At 42.1% G+C, this 19,804-nt stretch overlaps 4 protein-coding genes and 1 pseudogene across 5 annotated transcripts; 2 read left to right on the top strand and 3 right to left on the bottom strand.

Annotated features, from left to right (window-relative positions):
• Positions 1-548: 548 nt before the first annotated feature.
• On the top strand, positions 549-1,739 carry LOC106575873 (gamma-crystallin B). Its single transcript, XM_014152572.3, has 3 exons — positions 549-619; positions 846-1,088; positions 1,398-1,739. Exons 1-3 carry the CDS (start codon positions 611-613, stop codon positions 1,665-1,667), a joined length of 522 nt encoding a protein of 173 aa, XP_014008047.1. The 5' UTR covers positions 549-610; the 3' UTR covers positions 1,668-1,739.
• A 1,001-nt stretch (positions 1,740-2,740) lies between these two features.
• On the bottom strand, positions 2,741-3,850 carry LOC106575874 (gamma-crystallin M2-like). Its single transcript, XM_014152573.3, has 3 exons — positions 3,729-3,850; positions 3,307-3,549; positions 2,741-3,072 (listed from the first exon to the last, which is right to left on the bottom strand). The coding sequence occupies exons 1-3, from the start codon at positions 3,741-3,743 to the stop codon at positions 2,794-2,796; spliced, it is 537 nt and encodes a 178-aa protein (XP_014008048.1). The 5' UTR covers positions 3,744-3,850; the 3' UTR covers positions 2,741-2,793.
• Positions 3,851-5,337: 1,487 nt separating this feature from the next.
• Positions 5,338-6,715, bottom strand: LOC106575867 (gamma-crystallin B-like; annotated as a pseudogene).
• A 1,752-nt stretch (positions 6,716-8,467) lies between these two features.
• On the bottom strand, positions 8,468-10,463 carry LOC106575866 (gamma-crystallin M2). The gene is made up of 3 exons (XM_014152567.3): positions 10,361-10,463; positions 9,655-9,897; positions 8,468-8,794 (listed from the first exon to the last, which is right to left on the bottom strand). The coding sequence occupies exons 1-3, from the start codon at positions 10,367-10,369 to the stop codon at positions 8,519-8,521; spliced, it is 528 nt and encodes a 175-aa protein (XP_014008042.2). The 5' UTR covers positions 10,370-10,463; the 3' UTR covers positions 8,468-8,518.
• A 2,684-nt stretch (positions 10,464-13,147) lies between these two features.
• On the top strand, positions 13,148-19,789 carry LOC123727891 (MOB-like protein phocein). 2 transcript variants are annotated; one of them, XR_006759853.2, is made up of 10 exons: positions 13,148-13,373; positions 13,583-13,788; positions 14,901-14,963; positions 15,302-15,402; positions 15,521-15,563; positions 15,893-15,979; positions 16,364-16,443; positions 16,673-16,784; positions 17,236-18,891; positions 18,934-19,789. XR_006759853.2 is itself a non-coding variant. In XM_045698143.2 (9 exons), the coding sequence occupies exons 2-9, from the start codon at positions 13,729-13,731 to the stop codon at positions 17,368-17,370; spliced, it is 681 nt and encodes a 226-aa protein (XP_045554099.1). In that variant the 5' UTR covers positions 13,148-13,373; positions 13,583-13,728; the 3' UTR covers positions 17,371-19,789. The 2 variants fall into 2 exon arrangements, 1 of the variants encoding a protein (XP_045554099.1); XM_045698143.2 differs by having other exon boundaries at positions 17,236-19,789.
• Positions 19,790-19,804: the final 15 nt, after the last annotated feature.

Below are 19,804 nucleotides of genomic sequence, written 5' to 3'. Positions count from 1 at the left end.
TTACAGTGTTTTTATGTTAAATCCATGCCATCAAGTTTTCCCTTCAGAGAGCCAAGAGGAAGATTGGTGACATAGAGATGTTTCAATTTTTAATAGTTCAATAAAGAACTCCCCCTCCAAATGTACTGTGCACTTTGTTTTTTATGAAATGTGATGGGGTACATACAGGAAAACATCATTTTCACTACTATAATGTTTTAACCTGGGTTGGTTCACAAAACTGGACACTTGTATTACTCAGATTAGTCTACCATTTAATTTCTTCATATAGAAATATAGTTGTTAATGTATCACAATCAAATCCCAATCTAGTCTAAAACAACATAGTTGTAATCGTCAAGAGATGATCACTCATCTACAAAACATTTTATAATTACAATCATCCTAAATAAAATAAGCCTTTGTTGAAAAGGAAAAACGCTTACTTTGTTGACCACCTAAGATAAAAATACATTGCAGTGTTCACAGCATTCTTGCGAAAAAAAAACGCTGACGTGTTAAAAGTCAAACTATTTACATGACAATACTACCGTTTGTCCATGGATTATAAAGAGAGGACGCACCTCCCAACCCGTGCTGAGTGCCAGTGAGACCAAAGTTAACCTTCACAATGGGAAAGGTAAGGCTGGTTTTTATGCTATGCATATGTTGTGCCTCTGCATTCCTCTATAGATTATTCTACCGAAATCAATAAAAGGGGATGAGATTCATTAAAGGTAATGTGTGCCTCTGATCAGGAATTTTAGTCTGTACAATATTTCAAAATAATTCTAAATCTTGGGGCTTACTGCTGGGGAAGAGATCTGGTCTTACACAATAAAACACCTCAATTGATCTGTTTTTAGATAATTTTCTACGAAGACAGAAACTTCCAGGGTCACTCTTATGAGTGCGGTGGAGAATGCTCTGACCTCCATGCCCACTTCAGCCGCTGCAACTCCATCAAGGTGGAGAGCGGCAACTGGATGGTGTACGAGAGGCCCAGCTACATGGGCTATCAGTACTTCCTGAAGGAAGGCGAGTTCTCCGACTACCAGCGTTGGATGGGCTTCAATGACTGCGTCAGGTCCTGCCGCATGATCCCCCAGGTAAGAGACGGATTTAGGAAGAGGTTAAAGAGATCCCATTAACTCTGAAGTATTGGAGGGATTCTAAAGTATTACAGGGACTTTTGGACCTTTGTAGTTTGATCCCAAAACTACACAAAATCAACTGCTGGATTCTGAGCAGTGGAGGCTGGTGGAGAAAGAAATGGGGAGGACAGGCTCATTATCCTTCCCATTTCTCCCTCCACCAGCCTCCACTGACTCTGAGGTTGGACATAGTCTACCACATATTTTTCTGAGATAGGCTACACATGAGTATCATCCCAATAACATTGCTCTCTGTATCAACAGCACCAGGGATCTCACCGTATGAGAATCTTTGAGCGCTCCGAGTTCGGAGGACAGATGACGGAGTTGACGGACGACTGCCCCAACCTCCACGAGCGCTTCCATTACAATGACATCTACTCTTGCAATGTGATGGAGGGCTCCTGGCTTTTGTATGAGCACCCCAACTACAGGGGGCGCCAGTACTTGCTGACCCCGGGAGAGTACAGGAGATACAACGACTGGGGAAGCATGAGCGCCAGGGTGGGCTCCGTCAGACGTATTGCTATGTAAGAAGCTGAATGTATGACTGTTGAATCAATGACCAATGGGAAATCATTTTGAAATAAATCCATCCACACATTAGAGCCTTTTTTCCTGCCTTTTGGATTTTAAACCACAGAGAAAGAAGGAATATGCAAACTTATCTGTTAGGTTGGTTGAACTTTTAAAATGTTTTACCATGAATTAACTCCCATATTACCCATATTACCGGAGTGAATCAACCTAGAACAGACCATGTGTGTACCCTAAATACCTCACATCAAATATTTGTATTTATTGGTTATTGTCATGAACAGGCTGTTCATGACAATTTGAGAATAATATGAAATGAAGACCCTACATATTTTGCTTTGCACTCACATTTGTGTAATGTGTTACAGATGTAGGATCCTAATTTGATCACCCTGTTTCTGGTGAACTTTCCTGCAATGCATTAAAAAAGGCTTCTGAAGTTTGTCATTTCCACTTTGACATTTCAGACGTGATTTTCCCTTTGAAAAAATGTATCAACCCCTACAAAAATGTCCATTAATTATAATACACATTTCCTGTTGCTGCAGGATTATTTTCCTGCTGTAGCAAACTGTCTCAAATTAAGATCCTACATCTGTACTCAGCAGAATTTGCTAATATTCATTCATGATACAATAGGGAAATGTCTGGGCAACTCATAGTCAGCACTGTTGATTGAAGAACTTGAGTTACAGAAAGGAAATTGATTATGTTGCAACATTGCAACATGAAAAGGTGCATCTGATGATGTTAACGTTGTATTTTTGAACCGTCTTCCATGTTGTAATGGCTTGAATGGAATCATTGGAATGGTATCAAACACATCCAACACATGAAAACAATGTGTTTAATGCCGTTCCATTGATTCCATTCCAGCCATTATGATGAGCCCGTCCTCCTATAGCTTCTCCCACCAGCGTACTCTACCATGCATATGCATACATTTACTGTTATACAATGCCGTTAAAGTGCATGATACTGTAATACTAAATATTGAATACAAATCCCTCTGTGTTCTGTGGATAGTTCTAGAAGCACCTACACAAGTGTTCACTGTTTGGAGACACATATTGTTTGGTTGAACATGAAGCTTTATTGAGAACAGACATAGGACATAGAACTTTTAGTTGTTGGAGTCAGAGATTCGTCTGAGGGATCCGATCCTGGGGCTCAGGCCACCCCAGTCGCTGGGTCTGCGGTACTCGCCAGGCTTCAGGTAGTACTGTCTGCCCTTGTAGTTGGGCTGGTCGTACATGAGCCAATGGCCGTCCATCACGTTGCAGGAGTTGATGTCGGACATGCGGAAGCGGTCCTGGACATTGGGACAGTCGTCGTTCAGCTCCTGCATCTGGCCACTCATGTCGGGGCGATCGTACAGCCTCATCCTGTAGGAGCCGCGGTGCTACAGGATGAGGAAATAGAGGTCATATTGGGTTTTTACATTACTACAAATTAGAGGTCAATTATTTACAAGACAATATAGCAAAATAGGTGGGGCCAAAACGGAGCCTTGAGGAACACCTTTACTAAGTTCAAGAATATTTAATTGGTGCTCTTCTATAAAAACACATTGTAATGTGAGATGGGCCTAGTGATGAGCGTAGCCCTGTGTTTGAGGCATCTACACTGGGTTTACCATGGGGATCATGCGGCAGGACCTGATACAGTCGTTGATGCCAATCATGCGCTGGTTGTCATTGTACTCTCCCCTCTTCAGGAAGTACTGGTGGCCAGTGTAGTTGGGCCTCTCGTAGACCATGAACATGCCACTCTCCACCTTGATGGAGTTGCAGCGGTTGAAGTAGGAGTGCAGGTCGGCACAGTCGCTCATGCACTCATGGTGCCGACCCTGGAAATTCCTGTCCTCATAGAAGATGATCTGCAAAGGGGAGTGTAGACATTTTAAAGCATTAAAACATGTATCTTACATCTACTGAACTGATGTATTTTTTTCAATGTTGTGGTCATTATATGGTGGACAAAAACTAAATGTTTTATGTTTTTTTTCAGTTATACTATAAAACTAGTAATATGAATGCAGGTGGGTGCCTGACTTACCTTTCCCATTGTCATGGTTGCGTGAGGGGCAGATAGACAGTCAATGGTCACTCTTTCTGTGCCTCTGTCCTTTTATAAAAAGCAGCTGGGTGATTGCGCAGCATAAAGTATTGTCATTCAAATCATGATCTGGAGTTAGCACACAAATCTGTTTATGTGTAGCCATGCATTATTGTGTGACAAGTTATTGTTGTTGGCCAGTTTTCACATGTTCATCACTATTGTCAGAAAACACTACTGTATACTGGAGATCCGGTGCGTTGCTGGGCTTAGCATCAGCAAAACAACTCAACGAGACATTTAGCATATCATTGTAATTCACAAACACCGTCAATTTCAATTGTGTCCTTTTATGCACAATTATGCAAATGTATCAGCTTATAAAATGTCTTTCTGGGATTGAATCCGTGAGAATGAGCCAGAGAATATGTTTCTTATTTCTAGATGTAGGCATGCACTCTGAAAACGCTGACGTTACCGTAAATTATGTAATGAACTGTTGTTTGGCCCCATACTTTCATTGTTCTGATCTATACTTAAAGATCTGTGTTTTGTGGGCGAACAAAATATCTGTCTATATGAATATGTATGTATGTAATCATATACCATGTTTACATACATAATGGCCAACAATATTGCCATGGTGTCATTAGCAAGAAAAAAAAGCAAGTAAAAAACTGTGCTAATTCACTTTGAGAGGAAAAACTTCATTTTCATCCTGATCCGGATTTGAAAATAAACGTCAATGTTATACCGACGGTCAGTGAACGGTTATGTGATGAGTAACCTTGTCGGAGACCTGAAGACTTGCGTTAGCTCCCCAAACTAAAGGCTTTGGCTCAGTGGGCTAATACAGTCTTTGTGGTGCACAGGGGGACCTGGATTCGAATGCCAGTCAGTCTCAGAGACAGCATCATGTCAGTGTTGTGTAATTGAGAAAGTTAATGGTAGCAGTAGCCAAGCATCCAGGAAAAACCATCGGGAACATCAGGATAACTGATGGTTCAAATCTACACAAACCTCTACACATGAGTTATCTGTGGTTCCTCATATATAAGACGACAGTTGATGATAGTGTTGTTGTTGTTGTTAGAATGATATATTATTGGATGTAATGTATTGGTATTTTGTATTGTTTTAGTAAGTATGTGTATTGTGACTGTGTAATTGTCCTTGGCTGCTCTGGGACTACGGGTGCAAATTAGCTTTTGGCTAACCCTGGCACATTTACATGGATGTTGCATTATTGTAATATGGATGTTGATTAATGTGCATTGTCCCCTATAAATGAATAATAAATAATTGATTGTTTTATTTAACCAATTTATTAATTGTGTGAAAAAAGGCATACAGGAGACATTTTTTTATTTAACTAGGCAAGTCAGTTAAGAACCAATTCTTATTTACAATGACGGCCTAGGGACAGTGGGTTAACTGCCTTGTTCAGGGGCAAAACAACAGCTTTTTACCTTGTCAGCTCAGGGATTTGATCTTGCAACCTTTCAGTTACTGACCCAACGCACTAACCACTAGGCTACCTGCCAACCCAGGATTGATCTGGATTGGTTTGTTATTGAAAGTCCTTTTCTTAATTAAAAGGTATTTTTTATTAGAGGTCCATGAGACGCCTGATGGAACCGATCCTGCCTCCCCAGTCACTGTATCTACGGTACTGGCCGGGCCTCAGCTAGGACTGCTGCCCCTGTAGTTGGGTTGGTCGTACATCATTCAGTGGCCATCCATCACGTTTGAAAGGAGTTGAAGTCGGACATGCGGAAGCGGTTCATGCGGTTGGGGTAGTCGTCGTCCATCTCCATCATCTAGCCGGCCGTGTCATTGTGTTCGTACATTCTGAAGCTGCCACAGTCCTGTAAGGAACGACCAAGTCACGTCACTCAACCCAATGTGTACATGTCATCAACATAGCCAGAATAAATGCAGCTTGTTGAGTGATGTTCAACACATTATTTAACTAGATGTAGATTAGAATTTACAATTGTCAGGTAGGTCATTTACACAAATAGTCAACTATAATGGCTCAGTAAAATAACCTTGTGGCACTCCAGTACCATTTTATAGATTTACCAATCCATAGCATAAGATTACCGGTGTACAGGCCTATTCATATCCTGGTATTAAACATCATACCATGGGGATCATGCGGCAGGACCTGACACAGTCGTTCATGCCCATCATACGCCGGTAGTCGGAGTACTCTCCCCTCCTCAGGAAGTACTGGTGGCCCATGTAGCTGGGACGAGTGTAGATCATGAAGCAGCCACTCTCCACCCTGATGGATTGGCAGCGCTGGAAGTAGGGGTCAGCACAGTTGACCATGCATAACCTCAGGAAGTAGGAGTACAGGTCAGAACAGTCGACCATGCATAACCTCAGGAAGTAGGAGTTCAGGTCAGAACAGTTGACCATGCATAACCTCAGGAAGTAGGAGTTCAGGTCAGAACAGTCGACCATGCATTACCTCAGGAAGTAGGAGTACAGGTCAGAACAGTCGACCATGCATAACCTCAGGAAGTAGGAGTTCAGGTCAGAACAGTCGCCTGCACCCAGGGTGGGCAGGTCAGACGCGCCTGCACCCGGAAGTAGGAGTTCAGGTCAGAACAGTCGACCATGCATAACCTCAGGAAGTAGGAGTTCAGGTCAGAACAGTCGACCATGCATAACCTCAGGAAGTAGGAGTACAGGTCAGAACAGTCGACCATGCATAACCTCAGGAAGTAGGAGTACAGGTCAGAACAGTTGACCATGCATAACCTCAGGAAGTAGGAGTTCAGGTCAGAACAGTTGACCATGCATAACCTCAGGAAGTAGGAGTACAGGTCAGAACAGTTGACCATGCATAACCTCAGGAAGTAGGAGTTCAGGTCAGAACAGTTGACCATGCATAACCTCAGGAAGTAGGAGTTCAGGTCAGCACAGTTGACCATGCATAACCTCAGGAAGTAGGGGTGCTGAGGGTTCTGCAGCATCCCCTGAATAATCCTGCTTCACAGACGTTAACACACTAGAATAATGCAACACGGCATGTAGACATGTTGAAACTCTTTTTTGTTGTTGTGGCATCATTTTGGTATCAAGTATCGCGATACTAAACCTGGTATCGGTATTGAAAGTCAAAATTCTGGTGTCGTGATAACACTACATTATTGACATAATCAAGTAGTAGACTTTGGTGAAACTTTATGTTACTTTAGTAGTAGGCCTTTTCTACAATGTCTGGTTTAATTCATTTGATTTGATCTATTTTGTATTCTGCAAACAGATATTGTTACAGGTTTTGCTTGTACAATATTTTCTACTCAGAAATGCATATACACTGAACAAAAATATAAACACAACATGTAAAGTGTTGGTCCCATGTTTCATGGGCTGAAATAAAAAATCCCAGAAATGTTTCATATGCTCAAAAGCTTATTTCTCTCAAATTTTGTGCACCAATTTGTTTACATCTCTGTTAGTGAGCATTTCTCATTTGCCAAGATTATCCATCCACCTGAGGTGTGACATCAAGAAGCTGATTAAACAGCATGATCATTACACAGGCTCACCTTATGCTGGGGACAATAAAATGCCACTTTAAAATGTGCAGTTTTGTCACACAACACAATGCCACAGATGCTGAGGAGTATTTCTGTCTGTAATAAAGTACTTTTGTGTGGAAAAACTTATTCTGATTGGCTGGTCCTGGCTCCCAAGTGGGTGGGCCTGGCTGCCAAGTTGGTGGGCCTATGCCCACCAATGCACACCCATGGCTGCACCCCTGCCCAGTCATGTGAAATCCATAGACTAGGGCCTAATGAATTTATTTAAATTTACTAATTTCCTTACATGAACTGTAACCCAGTAAAATTGTTGCATGTTGCATTTATATTTTTGTTCAGTATACATAACTGATCTAACCAGACATAGAACATATTAGATTTATTATAGAACAATCTTATTAGTAACAATATGATTCATACCATAATTACAATATTTTCACTTCTGACAGCACTTTAAGCAAATTTTGATAGCACTTTAAGGTGGTCCTTAAACATGACTTATAAAAGTGTAATTTTATTGACAAAAATCCATAATGACAATGTAGGCCCGTCTATACACCTTGAAGTCCCTGGAATATTATTATTACGTTACTGACATTAATATTTGCTTCTATATACTTTGACTGACAGGGCCTAGTAACCAATAGGATTTCTGTTATATTGCATAAGGTGGAAGCGCACACTAGCAGGTATGAAAATATCTGTAGGATCTCTGTTTTATTATTTTATGGGCTTTGTTTTGGGACCTTTTTCTGGTTGGGAACTTTGCCAACGAGGAGGTAAGTTTCAACTGTGTGACCCTTTTTGGCCCAGTGACTCTGTGTCAAAGAAGCATGTAGAGTGAGTAAGCTAGAAACTTGATCCTGCACATGGTCTGCTTAATGTCATATGATTCAACACTTTAATGTTAAATGTGCAACACAGAGATACACCATTAAAACAGCCCATTCAGGTACATTTTTAAGGTGTATTTCAAATATATATTTACATCCTCTTATTTGCAGTATATTCCATTCTATTTAGACCTACATGTACAACATGTGCCTCTTGCTCAATATATTGAGGTTTGTCCTCCATTTAAGCTAAAGGCACAAACACAGACCCCAAATATCATAAAGGTCACCAAATAATATCAATCACTTAATCAGAAACAGTGAAATGGAAATATCAACAGCAAGCTTATTTAAACAATGGTTTTATTGACTGGTCAGAGTGGAGAGGATGTTGGGCCTAAAAGTCGGTGATCCTTCGGAAGGAGCCGGTGGTGGCACAGGTGGCTCCCCATTCGCTGAACTTCCTGTACTCGCCGGGCCTCATAAAGTATTGGCGCCCCCTGTAGTTGGGATGCTCGTAGAGGGTCCAGTAGCCGTCCATGACGTTGGCGGAGTAGATGTCACGGCTACGGAAGCGGTCCTGGACGGAGTCACAGTCCTCGCCGAACTCCATCATCTGTCCCTGGAAGTCTGGCCTCTCGTAGATTCTCATACGGTAGGGACTGCCGCTGGCCTGCTCGGACAGAGAGGTACAGGAGAGGTAACACTGGCAAAACACAGGTCACTTGGGGGGCATGGGGAATCACAGGTAACCAGTACATCTGACATGTTTCAGCGGGCCTTAGGTTAACACGGGTAAGTAAAAATGCTAAAGTAGCCAAACACCACATTTGATGTCAGAAGTGGATATCGCAATTGGGGAGGTTGCAGTGTGCTAACATAGGCCAGGGTCATGACAGTCACAAAGGTAGTTTAGGACATGTCTAAAATGTCTCAGAAATGTCTCTTGAAGGAACCCAAGATGAACCCAGAATGATCTGCATGAGATATTCTGCTGATTAGGTATTGTTTTGGTTGGTGGGAGGCTCCAGTCTGAGGCTAGACAACATGAAACAGCATTATGTCATTAACATGACATACATGGTAGATAACTATGTCATATGAAACCTAATACAAAGGGTCTATGGGATTAACATTTTATGGGCTTCCATCCATCCAACCATCGACTCTCCTCCTCTAGGCGAGTCGTAGAGTCATGTTGCTTTATTTGCCATGTACCTTCAGACCTTTATGTGGTCTGGTTATCTCCCAACCATTCACAGATTCATGTGTTGTGCTTATAAAACTATGGGCCGGGTTCCCGGACACAGATGAAGCCTAGTCGTGGACAAAAATCAATGGAAAATCTCCACTGAAAGTGCTTTTTAGTCCACGACTAGGCTTCATCTGTGTTAAGGCAACCTGCCCTAAAACCACCAGTTGAGTGAACAAGTATACACTGATAAATCCCCACAATGCATTACTACAATACAGATTGAGCCATGAACAAACCAGACATTAAAACCCATCTTCTCTCACATCCCGGCTACTCACATAAGAAAAGGTACGGCAGGAGCGAATGGTGTCGCTGTATCCCATCCAGCGCTGGTACTCTGGGTACTCTCCCCTGGTCAGTACATACTGGTAGCCTCCGTAGTTGGGCCTCTCGTACAGCACCCAGCAGCCGCTATCTACCTTGATGGAGTTGCAGCGGCTGAAATGGGGGTGCACATCGGGGCAGTCCGTGTCGCACTCATAGGAGCGACCCTGGAAGTTTTTATCCTCGTAGAAAGTGATCTACACAGCCAGGGCCGAAGGTCGGAGGGAAATGTTAACATCAGTTAGGGCATACACTTTTTTTTCTTTCATTTTACTGCATTTCAAATAAAATGACACTTCCTAATATAAAAACACATTTTCTATGATTTCTATAATGGAAAAATATACTGCCTTCTCTGGACCAACAATTACGTACAAGTAAGTTTGTCTCCTGTTTATAGGTCTCCTGTTAAAGGCTACTACACTGCTGGCATTCTACAGCTTGTCTACCAGTAAAACAGCGATCAATGATCATTTTCATTACCAAACACTATCAAACTTACCTCTGGATTATCTTTCTTGGCAGCACTATGACATTACTGTGTTGAACAATCAACCAGTTTCTTTCCAAATCAGCTTTAAAGTCCATGAAAACAAACACAGACCCAGAGAGCTGTATACAGTAGTGCCAACTAGCTAGAGAAAAACTGGTCTGCCTTACCTTACTCATGTCTGGGCTGTTGTTAGAGCACTCTTCCTCAATGTAATATCCAGGACAGAGGGCCACGAGCCTCTTTTATAAAACTCAATCAAAGGTTGCCGGATCAGAGGTTTTGTTATTTTAATGAGCAGGGATTTAGTGGCATTGAGATGCTGCCAAGGCCTTGATCCTGTCCATACAGATAAAACCCCTGATTCATCAATGCAGATGTCCTAGCCCTGCACATTATTGACCCACGTGCTGTGGACCACGGCCCTTTTGATACTGTACGTCTACCAAAATACATTTTATTATCCAGTAATCCACAATAAAGGGACACATGTTTACTGTTTGGAATGCATCATCACAATGCTACAGTATCTGCAGGCCCACATTCATTCTCTTAAAGTCATCACAACACTATGGTATAGGACCATCACAATACTATAGTATAGGACCATCACAACACTATGGTATAGGACCATCACAATACTATAGTATAGGACCATCACAACACTATGGTATAGGACCATCACAACACTATGGTATAGGACCATCACAACACTATGGTATAGGACCATCACAATACTATAGTATAGGACCATCACAACACTATGGTATAGGACCATCACAATACTATGGTATAGGACCATCACAATACTATAGTATAGGACCATCACAACACTATGGTATAGGACCATCACAACACTATGGTATAGGACCATCACAACACTATGGTATAGGACCATCACAATACTATGGTATAGGACCATCACAACACTATGGTATAGGACCATCACAATACTATGGTATAGGACCATCACAACACTATGGTATAGGACCATCACATCACTATGGTATAGGACCATCACAACACTATGGTATAGGACCATCACAACACTATGGTATAGGACCATCACAATACTATGGTATAGGACCATCACAATACTATAGTATAGGACCATCACAACACTATGTTATAGGACCATCACAACACTATGGTATAGGACCATCACAATACTATAGTCTAGGACCATCACAACACTATGGTATAGGACCATCACAACACTATGGTATAGGACCATCACAATACTATAGTATAGGACCATCACAACACTATGGTATAGGACCATCACAACACTATGGTATAGGACCATCACAACACTATGGTATAGAACCATCACATCACTATGGTATAGGACCATCACAACACTATGGTATAGGACCATCACAACGCTATGGTATTGGACCGTCACTACACTACGGTATTGGACCGTCACTACACTACGGTATAGGACCATCACAACACTACGGTATAGAACCATCACAACACTATGGTATATAACCATCACAATACTATAGTATAGGACCATCACAACACTACGGTATAGAACCATCACAACACTACGGTATAGAACCATCACAACACTACGGTATAGGACCATCACAACACTATGGTATAGAACCATCACATCACTATGGTATAGGACCATCACAATACTATGGTATAGGACCATCACAACACTATCGGTATAGGACCATCACACATACTATAGTATAGGACCATCACAACCCTACGGTATAGGACCATCACAACACTACGGTATTGGACCGTCACTACGGTATAGAACCATCACAACACTACAGTATAGAACCATCACAATACTATAGTATAGGGCCATCACAATACTATAGTATAGAACCATCACAATACTATAGTATAGGGCCATCACAACACTACAGTAAAGGACTATCTGCAGTACACATTCATTCTAGAAATGACATGGAGGCCTGTTAGAGATAAGCTTCTCTATATGGAGTACAATATGGAACATAGGAAGGAGCAGACACTCTCAGATTCCGTCCAACCATGACGTTATTGTTTTAGGGTATAACAGTTGTTATAACAGAGTATAAACAGCTTGATCATAACATCTAATGCATTGTGAGGATAGAATGGACTATAGAACATGGAACATTGTCATTGAGAGTAAGCTAATGGAGAATCAGTTAATATTTACAAACAGGTTATCCTGTGGAAATGCCTGATCCTACAGTAGGCTACTGCAGCCACAAAAAGGCTTATGAGGCTTATGGTATTATTGGGGGAAGAGTGTCTGACAGGGGAACAATATATTATGGGGGATAGGAGTATCTGTTATGGAACAACACATAATGATAATAATATAGCCTCTACTGCATCAGATACTGTCACAGGACTGGTGGTCAACAGTGTGGCCTGTGAATTTAAAAAGACTCAACAGTATTAATCAATCAAATGAAAGGAGACAATAAACAGAGAAAATTACATTTGTTTTCTTACATATAAATACATTGAAGTCAAAATTACCCCCTATTTTTCCTCAAAATATTTATGTTGAGAACAATTTAATAGCTTTCCACAACTAAACAAATATTATTCTTATTTTCTATTTTCACTGATATATATATATATATATATATATATATATATATATATATATATATATATATATATAGCAGCAATGGTGTGTGTGTGTGTGTGTGTGTGTGTGTATAAGAGAGGATGTATCAATGTATACTTGATTTAATTTCAGCTCTCAGATCCACACGGGTGGGAGAACTGGGTGTATTCATTATTTGGATTTATGAATTAGTCGGACTCCGTTGCAAAACGTTTGGTCTGTTGCAAAAGGTTTTGCAACGAAAACGAGAGTTTCTATTGGAGAAATTGAAGTAGGTCCCTCCCCGTTTCTTTCCGTTTGTTCTGTTTGTTTCCGTTTGGTTCCTAGAGTAAACGGTAAACTATATATACACGCACACACTACATTGACACTCCCACACACATACACTACATACGCTAACACACATAGGCTAACACACACACGCACACAGAGACCGACACAACACAAACACACACTTTTACACTCATCATTTGCTGCTGGTGCTCTGTTCTTTATTTTATTCTTATTATCGATCCTGATGTCTAGTCACTTTACCCTGCCTTCGTGTACATATCTACCTCAGATACCTCGTACCTCTGCATATTGATCTGGTACTGCTACTCCCTGTCTATATACTGTAGTTCCATTCTTGTGTATCTTATTTTATTCCTCTTGTACTACTTTATTTTTAAACTCTGTCGTTGGGAAGGGCTCGTAAGCAAGCGTTCCATGGTAAAGTCTACACCAGTTGTATTCGGCCCATGTGACAAATACAATTAGATGTTATATTATTTGATTTAAACGGTTTCTTTTTCTAAAGCGTTTTTCCAACAGAATCCGACTAATGAATACACCCCCGAGGTTCAATCAAATCCGCAATCTCATGTTTTACTGAACGAAGAAAGGCTACTTGCAGGGCGAGCTGACACTTCCTCTAGCGTTGGCAACATCCGGATTCCAGTCGAGATGGTCATGGCGGAGGGTGCAGCTGTTATGAGGAGGAATCGACCAGGGACTAAGGAAAAGGTACCGGATTTTAGCAACATGGTTTAATTTTAGTGTGCTCAATGCTCCTGTCTTGCATTTTACTTGGGCACATTTGGATCCTTTCCTTTATGGCCCGTTTGTCAGCTGCTAACGTTAGCTTACTTAACTAGCTAATGTTGCTAGTTAGCGAGGCTACATACTGCCAGCTGGCTAGCCAGTCAAAGTCAGGAGCTATAAGATATGGGTTGGTAACAGCTATCAAACGATGCCTGTTTATATTGTTAATTGTCTGAAGTTATCTGAACATCGAATCTACAGGTAACTATGTAGTAGCTAACTACCTCGCCCTTCATCACGACTCTCAGTGCCATTAGATTACACATCAGTCACTGGATGAAGGATTCTTCTGTAGGTGGGAGTTTTGTAAGAGCCGCGACATTCGGTCTGAACATTAACACGGATAGTTTGCAGTACGATTTTGGAAACATAACGACCTTATCTTTCATATCGGCGAGAAATAATGTAAAAAAACAAACAACAAAAAACATGTGAAATTGATACACATCTTTAAAAGGTTAGGGTACCACATGGACATATTTCCATTTTACAACGCTTGTTAAGGTCTCGATACCTGTGCTAATTAGCTGTCTCTGAACAACTGTGTGTAAACTGAAGACAGGCCACAAACATGTCACTGAAAAATACTGTCCACTGCAGCTGTGTTAACCGGTTAAACCGGTTAAACCAGTGGCGGCAGGTGGGAGGACCTATATGAGGAACTCATTGGACTGAGCCCTTCCTATAGCTCCTCCCACCAGCCTTCACTGGTGTACAGTAAGCTGTATTTTGCATTTGTGAAATTATTTTGTGACGTGAACATAAATCCCTCTATGTTTCTAGAACTGTACCACAATTGAGAATGGATTCATGTTTAGATGGAGTATTTGGCTTCCAGAGCCAATTCGCCCTTTAAACAGAACATGTATGGTCCTTGGACTATAAGGAGTGATGTTAGGCTCCTTAAGTCCAATATTGGGCTAGTAGCTACCTAGTCATTTACCAGACAGAGATAAGCTAGCTGGCGAGGTGTTTTTGTCAGCTGAATCAGTGCAGTTAGTTTGCCCTGCTCAGTTTCTTGTGTATGCCCACAGGACTTCTACAACTGGCCCGATGAGTCATTCGAGGAGATGGACAGCACACTGGCTGTGCAGCAGGTGGGAGTCAGATGTCTCTGTTAAAATGTTTGAAATATCTTACTGTTTGAGTCATTTGAATATGATGACAGTGTGGTTAATTGAAGAAGTCTAATCAGGCATTCTACTAGCTACGTAGCTAGGGTTGATCTGTGTCGGCAGTTCTCTGTAACATTCTCCAGTATGGATTGAGCAGTTGCATATAGCCAAAATATCAGAGAAACTGAAATCTTTCGAGTGTAGACAACAATCAGACTGCTATTCTGCCATTTGAGTTGCTGAGGTAGAATGGCTTAGTCAGGTGATATATTTAATACAGTTCTGTTCTGCTTCTAAAGTGTGTTTGTGGTTCTTGTCAGTACATCCAACAGAACATCCGTACAGACTGCTCCAACATGGACAAGATCCTGGAGCCCCCAGAGGGTCAGGATGAAGGGGTCTGGAAGTACGAACACCTCAGGTAGTGGCTGCCATTTACCACTTACAAGAAAGTCATGTGGACATCCAAAATGTGTACTGGTGCTGAAAACAAATCCTTCTTTTAACATTTGGTCTTGTCTCCTGTCCTCCATTTTTAGGCAGTTCTGTTTGGAGCTGAACGGACTTGCTGTGAAACTACAGGTATGCTCTTACGATTGACCAGCAGGCCTGGGCATTTCCAGTCCTCGGGGGCCTGATTGGTGTCACAGTTTTGCTCCAGCTAACACACCTGACTCCAATAACCACCTAATCATGATCTTCAGTTTAGAATGACATTTGATTAATCAGCTGTGTTTGCTAGGGATGGAGAAAAAGTGTGACAATCAGGCCCCCGAGGACTGGAGTTTCCCAGGCCTGTGACATAGCTCTTCAGGAAGATCATGTTGAACATCCATTCTTCTCACACTGTGTTTGTTGGAGTGGTAACGTCCAGTAAGTCTGTTGCTAACATGTACTCTATCTGTTCACAGGGAGAATGCCACCCAGACACATGCACCCAGATGACGGCAACAGAGCAGTGGATCTTCCTCTGCGCTGCACACAAGACTCCCAAAGAGGTAAGGTCCTCTCTGCCCACAGCATTTGTAGAGAGGGATCCCTCATCCAGTTCCTACCCCCTTTCCCTGGTATAAGAATAGAATACTAATATAAACCAGTTACACTTTTATCCAAAGACACTTAGTCTTAGTGACTTAGTCATGCGTGCATACATTTTTTGTTTTGAAGTAAGCATTTCGTTGGACTGTGTATCCCAGTGGGAATCGAACCCCATGGCACTTAGCATTGCAAGCACCGTGCTCTACCAACTGAGCCACACAGGACTACAAGATAGTTGTCCTCTGGCACCGAACATTCAACATGCCAGGACTAATAACACCATTATAGTCATTATTGTATCATGGCTGGTACTCAAGCCTGTTGTTGTTTGCTGTCTCCTGCAGTGTCCAGCCATCGACTACACCAGACACACTCTGGACGGAGCCGCCTGCCTCCTCAACAGTAACAAGTACTTCCCTAGCAGGTAACAACTGTTTACCGTGTTCCTATGTCTCCTGTGACTTTCTCATTAACCCCCAGCACCCTTCACACACAAATCACAATCGTTTTTTTATTTAACACCGTTTCATCCAATTGATCATTCGCATCGTACTGATTTATGCAGCTACCTACACTTGCTGTAAGCGTTGAAGCGTTGTAATAAAGTTGCTGTCTATAGATTGTAAACTGATTTGGTCTCTGTTCTATGGTAGAGTGAGCATTAAAGAATCCTCAGTAGGGAAACTGGGTTCAGTTTGTCGACGGATCTACAGGATATTCTCCCACGCTTACTTCCACCATCGTCAGATCTTTGACAAGTATGAGGTAAGCATTTTCTATGACTGTCTTTATTCCTGTGAATTGTAATTACACATGTACATACTGTATTTAAAGCACTAACCCAAAACCTAGCCCTAAGGCTGGGATTCAATCTGATCCCGCGTTGTCGAATGTTCCAGCGGCTGCGGAGATCACGTTCACGGTTAACGCTGCATATGTCGGCTCAATGGGAAATGACCTTTACATGTTAAGTGTGCTACAATGTGTGATCAGATTGAATCCCGCCATAACTCTTACCCCAACAGGTTTCACATAGATTCAGCTGTGATTGTGATGATACTTGTTACATTGCATTTAATATAATTTGACTCTGGTTTATTGGTTACCAGTGATTACAGCTTTCAACTAGCATTGGATTTAGAAATGTTGTTGTTGTTGTTGTTGGGGGGAGGATTTTATATAGGAAAACTCAAGCGAATGCTCTTGCCCTCTCCAGAACGAGACGTTCCTGTGCCATCGGTTCACGCGCTTCGTGATGAAGTACAACCTGATGTCCAAGGACAACCTGATCGTACCCATCATGGAGGATGAGACTAACCCTAACGAAGCAGAGGGCGAGAACGACGCCTGAGGACTGGGATCTGAAGAGGATCTGCTACACCCTGCCAAACTATTTCAAACACATGGCTGTTACACACCACACACACACAACTACACAATACTCTCAAAAGCACACTAAAATCACCAGTTTAAGTAGAATATTTTCAATATTGTATGAACATCCTAATTTAGCTTGTATGTTTCAGAGAACAAGACAATGTTGTGGTTAAATGACTAACCAATATACACTGTGGCCAGTTAATTAGGTACACCCATCTAGTACCGGGTCAGACCCCGCTTTGCCACCAAAACAACCTGAATCCTTCAGGGCATGGATTCTACAAGGTGTCGGAAACGTTCCACGTGGATATCGGTCCATGCAGACGGGATGGCATCACGCAGTAGCTGCAGATTGGACGGCGGTACATTGATGCTGTGAACAGCCCGGTCTACCTCATCCCAAAGATGCTCTCTATTGGGTTTGGTCAGCAACAGTGTTCAGATACGCTGTGGCGTTCAATCGTTGCTAAATTGGTATCAAGGGACCTAACGTGTGCCAGGAAAATGTTCCCCACACCAGTACCCTACCGGCACCAGCCTGTACCGTTGACACCAGGTAGGATGGGTCAACGCACTCCTGCTGTTTACTCCAGAACCCAACTCTGTCATCAGCATGAACCGGGATTCGTCAGACCAGGCACGGTGTTTCCACTCCTCAATTGTCCAGTGTTGGTAATTGCGTTCCCACTAGTGCTTCTTCTTTGTTTTAGCTGATAGGAGTGGAACCCCGTGTGGTCGTCTGCTACAATAGCCCATCCGTGACAAGGATCGACTAGTTGTGCGTTCTGAAATGCCGTTCTGCACATCACTGTTGTACTGCGCCGTTATTTGCCAGTTAGTGGCCAGCCTGTTAGCTTGCATGATTCTTGCCATTCTCCTTCGACCTCTCATCAACGAGCTGTTTTCACTCACAGGGCTGCCGCTGACTGGATCATTTTTGTTTGTCGCACCATTCGCGGTAAACTCTAGACAATGTCGTGCGTGAAAGTCCCAGGAGGCCTGGCCCTTTCAGAGATATTGGATCCGGCGCACCTAGCACAGACGATCATACCACGCTCAAAGTCACTTAGGTCTCTAGTTTTACACATTCTAGCATTCAATCAAACAGTTACTGAATGGCTCGATGCCTGTCTGCCTGCTTTATAGACCAAGCCACAGCCACGTGACTCACTGTCTGTAGGAGCGAATCATTTTGGTGAACAGGGTGGTGTACCTGATAAACTGTGAGACACCCTTGGCTAGTTACTTTATCATGTGCTTTCTGTTTGGTCCTTAGGCAGCGTTTACACAGGCAACCAAATTCTTATGGGCAAAATAATTGCTCTGCTTGGTCAAAAGACCAATTGGTGGCAAAAGATCATAATTGGGCTGTCTGTGTAAACGAAGCCTTTGTTGTGTTCTAGGTGTCAGGAACTCTGGTCTAATGTAGAGCTACAAGTTAATATAACAGGTATTTAATAAACAGCCTACATTATACAGGTTGATATAACAGGTATTTAATAAACAGCCTACATTATACAGGTTGATATAACAGGTATTTAATAGTCCATTATTTCTGACTATACTGTATATAGCACCACGTCAGTCTTCCATCCTAGATTAAGGAAGTGGAAGGGCATGATTAATTGAAGACTATAACAAAAAATGGGTTGTAGGGTTTTAGTCCACTAATGACTGAGTTTAGGATTAGGGGAAGGGAAGCTGATCCTAGATCAGCTGAGGTTAGGATTAGGGGAAGGGAAGCTGATCCTAGATCAACTGAGGTTAGGATTAGGGGAAGCTGATCCTAGATCAGCTGAGGTTAGGATTAGGGGAGGGAAGCTGATCCTAGATCAGCTGAGGTTAGGATTAGGGGAGGGAAGCTGATCCTAGATCAGCTGAGGTTAGGATTAGGGGAAGCTGATCCTAGATCAGCTGAGGTTAGGATTAGGGGAGGGAAGCTGATCCTAGATCAGCTGAGGTTAGGCTTAGGGGAAGGGAAGCTGATCTGCACCTAGGGGAAGCTTTAACCCAGAGCCAAAAACTGCATCATTGCCGCAGGATAGCCTGTTTACTGGGCCAGAGTTCCTACATCTTTGACACTACAGACTGTTTTCCTAATAACTTGTTTCTATAGAAGGGGACGGGGGTGTTTATGTTCATGCCAACAATCTCTCACTGTATTTATTTAAAAGAAAGGAATTTGATGTTTTATTAGTGAATATTAATTAATGACAGCTACTCAGAAATGCCTTAGGTTTTCAAAGCACAAGTATGTCTCATTCACTTTCTATATTCTTGTGATTAACTATTACTCAGGCAACACAACGATGTGTTTGACTGTGTTGCCATTTTGTCCCTGGTGGATATCTATTCACTGTTTCTTATTAAAATATCAGATATATTTACAATCAAGTGCCATGTGT

The sequence above is a fragment of the Salmo salar genome, chromosome 16, assembly GCF_965601325.2.
Source record: "Salmo salar chromosome 16, fSalSal1, whole genome shotgun sequence".
Taxonomy (NCBI): Eukaryota; Metazoa; Chordata; class Actinopteri; order Salmoniformes; family Salmonidae; genus Salmo; species Salmo salar.
Note: the sequence above shows the minus strand (reverse complement) of the source record. Positions and strands in the feature narration are given on the sequence as shown.

What these genes read in the sequence shown, in the direction of transcription:
- LOC106575873 (XM_014152572.3), top strand. An exon ending in CCTGCCGCATGATCCCCCAG is followed by an intron (nt 1,089 to 1,397) that starts GTAAGAGACGGA and finishes CTGTATCAACAG; the next exon opens with CACCAGGGATCTCACCGTAT.
- LOC106575874 (XM_014152573.3), bottom strand. An exon ending in CCTGCCGCATGATCCCCATG is followed by an intron (nt 3,073 to 3,306) that starts GTAAACCCAGTG and finishes CTCATCCTGTAG; the next exon opens with CACCGCGGCTCCTACAGGAT.
- LOC106575866 (XM_014152567.3), bottom strand. An exon ending in CCTGCCGTACCTTTTCTTAT is followed by an intron (nt 8,795 to 9,654) that starts GTGAGTAGCCGG and finishes CTGTCCGAGCAG; the next exon opens with GCCAGCGGCAGTCCCTACCG.
- LOC123727891 (XM_045698143.2), top strand. Translation starts at nt 13,729, where the DNA reads ATGGTCATGGCGGAGGGTGCAGCTGTTATGAGGAGGAATCGACCAGGG. An exon ending in GACTTGCTGTGAAACTACAG is followed by an intron (nt 15,564 to 15,892) that starts GTATGCTCTTAC and finishes ATCTGTTCACAG; the next exon opens with GGAGAATGCCACCCAGACAC. An exon ending in CACACAAGACTCCCAAAGAG is followed by an intron (nt 15,980 to 16,363) that starts GTAAGGTCCTCT and finishes TGTCTCCTGCAG; the next exon opens with TGTCCAGCCATCGACTACAC.